Source organism: Papaver somniferum, unplaced genomic scaffold (assembly GCF_003573695.1).
Source record: "Papaver somniferum cultivar HN1 unplaced genomic scaffold, ASM357369v1 unplaced-scaffold_114, whole genome shotgun sequence".
In the NCBI taxonomy this organism is placed as follows: Eukaryota; Viridiplantae; Streptophyta; class Magnoliopsida; order Ranunculales; family Papaveraceae; genus Papaver; species Papaver somniferum.
This window is the reverse complement of record NW_020620381.1, coordinates 2462477-2466488: the sequence shown is the minus strand read 5'-3', so window position 1 is coordinate 2466488 and position 4012 is coordinate 2462477. Positions and strand designations below refer to the sequence as shown.

Genomic DNA, 4012 nt, shown 5'->3' with positions numbered 1-4012 from the left:
AAATCAATTAACTCTTTCCCAAAAATAAAAAAAGTAAATTTTTTAGATTTTTGTATACCGGCTAATTTAATGAATTTTAAAATAATTGCACATTTTCTATTTGGCAGATTGATTGAGAGGACATGGAAAGGAACACCGGAACATTGAATTCCATGCTCAACATGACAGACATGTCCGAGCAAAGGGACCGGCTGATGATCAATATAAAAAACATGCAACGTGTTTTTGTGGAAGTCATCCATGCCTAACTAGAACAACACTAGCTAATTAACTATGAATTAAAATGATCTATTCAATGAATTATGTTGCTTGGTATATCAAAATTAACATGCGAAAATTCTACAACAAAGATAACGTTTGATCTTCCACAGTCTTTTCCTTTCAGAACTCGAGTCTACATACTGTTTGTAAATAGTCCAATTTTCCAATGTGTAACGAGACGTCAAGACCCGAAACGGTTGATTTTGAAACTACTACTATCTGCTGCAACATATAAATAAATAACGTTTTGCACTAGTGTGCAATAGTAATGTTGTTGCGTTTGAGAACATAAAACATATGAAGGGATTTCTCTGCTGCTATTGCCAAGGTTGGGAAAGAATCGACAAGTCTTTTGGTGTACACATCGAACAGTATGTCGAGATCACTCTTGCTGAAACCAAAATGTTGTTTAATGATTACTTCCAACCCAGCTCTTAGATGGTCACTGAATATTTGTATATGATCAATGCTTATACCTGGCGAATACATTTTCTCCAATCTTTCTATATTGAAATACCCATTTTTCTCTACCAAATCGTTCACTTCTTTAGGGGATGTGTGGTACACTGGTAAGTTGAATGAATCCACTTTAGCTTCATCCACCATTCCCTGCGTGTATGCAACAAATTAAATTCATCACCTACAAAGTTAATAGTCATCAAGTTATCAGGAATATTAGTACAAACATTGTTGTGTAAGATGATTACCATTTTGGCTATTTCCACGAGACAAAATCCCAAAACATGGAAAAATCCACCACCAGTTTGGGAACCATTTGTTCCATCGATAACACCTGGAATGACCAGAAACATCAACCCACCACAGACAACCTCATGTGCACGGGCTAGAAGAAAAACCTCCATGTCCATAACATACTGAGCTGAATAAGCTTGTAAGACTTCATTTGGTGCATCAGTATAATGTATCCTGCCTTTATTCCATGCTGAGGAATTTATGTCAGCAACCTCTTTTGGAACCTGCGACAACCAATGAAGTGCAGTAGACGAGTAAACAATGTGAAGACTACTGCGAGGAAATAAACGGGTGTAAAATGAACCCGGCACACCGGCAGCAAAGTATCGCCTTTCTGATGGAAGTGATAGGAAAAGTGTATTAAAATCATTAGATGCGTGATCGTTGAAAAAGACTTGAAACTCAGGTTGAGATTTGTATTTATGATCTACTGCTTCGACTATGTTCCGGACGGCGACTAGAGTATTAGATCCAACGGAGCAACCCAAATCCGAAGCGTTTCTGGGTTTTCAATGCTTAGATTCTTTGAAATTGCTTCCTCTATGATATTCTTTGACATATCAATACTTTTTCTCTGCAAATTGAATCTAAATGTCTATTAACTAAATTAACTTTGATTTCTGTACACATAAATATGTATAGGGGGGGAGAGGGTATTATACCTGAAGCGAAGAATTCTTGACATAACTGGATTCATCGTCTCCACCTTTCATTGGGAATGATTTCGTTTCTGATATTGCATCCATTTTTCTCTCTTGATCACCCCGTTTCTTTGCTACTCAGTGTATGTTAATGGTTTTGAACTGTTGATGATTTTTCTATAACAAAGAGTTTAAGAAACCGTGGAAATAATGATTACTAATTTGGTGGAATTCTGGAAGGAAAGGGTTGGGAACCTGCTGTTTGAGTTGGTAATGTTACAAGGAATCTATCATTTAATGGTGTTGGAACTTGTACTGTACGGGAATTAGAAACTAGATACGGATCTTTAGCGTATCAATTTATTCACCCATAATAATATGGCTTTCATTTAGGGGTGTAAATATTACCCGAAAAAAAATCAGCCTGCTTGTACCCGCCCAAGTCCGCCTGTACCTGAAATTTCCCAAAGCCTGTTATGGCCCGTTGCGGGCTACTCGGCCTGGCCTGGATTAATTTATTGGGCGGTCTCGGGCTTTGCGATTAATTATGATGCCCGGCCTGATACCCGGCCTGAAAGCCTTCTATGTGCCATTAATCATTTAATATCCTCTTAAAAAGACTTAAAAAGTTACAGTTTTATAATTGTCAATTTTGTGTCAAGAAAAATAAAATATGTAATTGTTTTTACTTATAATTAACCTTTTCAAAACATTAATGGTAATATATTTTCTTATTAGAAAGTTTATTGTACTCTAATTAATTATTTATTATAGGCTAAAATTAAAAATTTGTCAATGTAATTCAAATATAAAATAATACTATCACTTACGATATGTGATGTTGGAAAGGAAAGGATATTGTATTTAATATCGTTCATTTGGAAATTTAAACTTAAAAAAAAATTCAAAATAGTGGCCTGTCCGGCCCGATCTGGCCTGCCCGTATAAAAAGCGGGCTTTGGACGGTCTTTGGGTAGCAAATTATCTACTTGTACCCGGCCTGTCCAGCCTAAATTTGTTTACGGGCTCACAAATATTGAGCCTGGTTTGTCCGGCCTGTCTTAGTTTTTGGGTCAGGCGGCCCTACCTGCCCGAATTTACACCCCTACTTTCATTTATATAAAAGGGATTTTGTGATGTCAACATATCAAAAAGGGATTGTAGATTTTGACAACCTCGACTCCAAGTCCAAGTGTTGAAATTCGTTGCAATTTTGAAAAATCACAACTGCAAGTTCGACAATTTTGTTCATCTCGTATGGAGTCTAAGTGGGTTCTTTCCATGAGCAGGCTTATTAGAAAAGAGACGTCTATGACCAAAATAGGAAAAGAGAGACGTCTGTGACCAAACAAGCAGAGAAATCGGATGTATGGGAGAAAAACTTTACAAGATTCCACATTGAGAGTGACTTGCATTCCTTTCAAACATCATTTTATTATCGTTATTCATGTGTACCGGAACTTGCGTGGGATTAAAGTAGATTAGGATCTTTTGCTATCATAATCAGAGCATACAAAAATGACTAATGTGACTTTTGAGAACCTCGAAGTGTTGAAATTCGTTACAATAATTTTCTTCTGCCTAATATTTTAAAAAATCATAATTGCAAGTTCAATAATTTGTCTCATTTTATGTCAAAGTTTAAGAGGGTTCTTTTCGAATATAATTTATTAAAAGTGTTGTAGGCATATTAGAGAGTGTATACACAAATCCACTCCATTGTATATACTTCGAAATATGGCAGGAGTACTACTAGCTAGGTGAGAAATGGCTAGTGATTATGATTATGACTATGAAACTAAAGTTCCATGTATCGATTTAACTGAGGGCTTTAAGGAAGGTAGTCAAGGATGGAAAAAGTTGTTAAAGGTAGTCAAGGAAGGTAGTGAGAGAAGCTAGTGAAGATTATGGATGTTTTCAAGTACTGTATACTAATGCAGTTCCATTAGAACAACATGAAAATATGTTCATGCAAATGAAGGAATTGTTTGATGTCCCTCTTGAACTCAAGAAAAAGAATAAGAATTTACGATGGTTACATTGGCAGGACCCCAAAGAATCCATATATCGAGAGTATGGGCATCGAACATGCTGAGAAGTCCAATCAAGTTCGGGACTTCACCAATCTTATGTGGCCGGAAGGCGGAAACCCATCCTTCTGGTATGTATGTATGCTTATTTTTTCTTGATCACGTACGTCGACTTGAATCCATATCTTATTTTAATACTAATGCGTTGTTCTTGATTTTGATTTGGATACATAGTGAAAGTCTGGATTCCATGACAAAGAAGATGATCGGACTTGAACACATCTGTTTAAAGATGGTTTTTGACAGTTATGGACTTAAAAAGTATCA

General features: G+C 36.2%; 1 protein-coding gene across 2 annotated transcripts; it reads right to left on the bottom strand.

The window, feature by feature from the left end:
• Nucleotides 1-291: 291 nt before the first annotated feature.
• Nucleotides 292-1963, bottom strand: LOC113328956 (probable S-adenosylmethionine-dependent methyltransferase At5g38100). Of its 2 annotated transcripts, XM_026575957.1 has the most exons (4): nucleotides 1677-1963; nucleotides 969-1238; nucleotides 738-870; nucleotides 520-652 (listed from the first exon to the last, which is right to left on the bottom strand). In XM_026575957.1, exons 1-4 carry the CDS (start codon nucleotides 1758-1760, stop codon nucleotides 579-581), a joined length of 561 nt encoding a protein of 186 aa, XP_026431742.1. In that variant the 5' UTR covers nucleotides 1761-1963; the 3' UTR covers nucleotides 520-578. The 2 variants fall into 2 exon arrangements, with proteins under 2 accessions (XP_026431741.1, XP_026431742.1); XM_026575956.1 differs by having other exon boundaries at nucleotides 292-870.
• Between the last annotated feature and the right edge of the window lie 2049 nt (nucleotides 1964-4012).

Bases quoted from the DNA above. Each gene is read 5' to 3' on its own strand.
- LOC113328956 (XM_026575956.1), bottom strand. From the start codon at position 1,760: ATGGATGCAATATCAGAAACGAAATCATTCCCAATGAAAGGTGGAGAC. The intron at 1,239-1,676 runs GTATAATACCCT...TGGTTGTCGCAG, and splicing joins TCAAGAATTCTTCGCTTCAG to GTTCCAAAAGAGGTTGCTGA. The intron at 871-968 runs GTAATCATCTTA...GCATACACGCAG, and splicing joins TCGTGGAAATAGCCAAAATG to GGAATGGTGGATGAAGCTAA.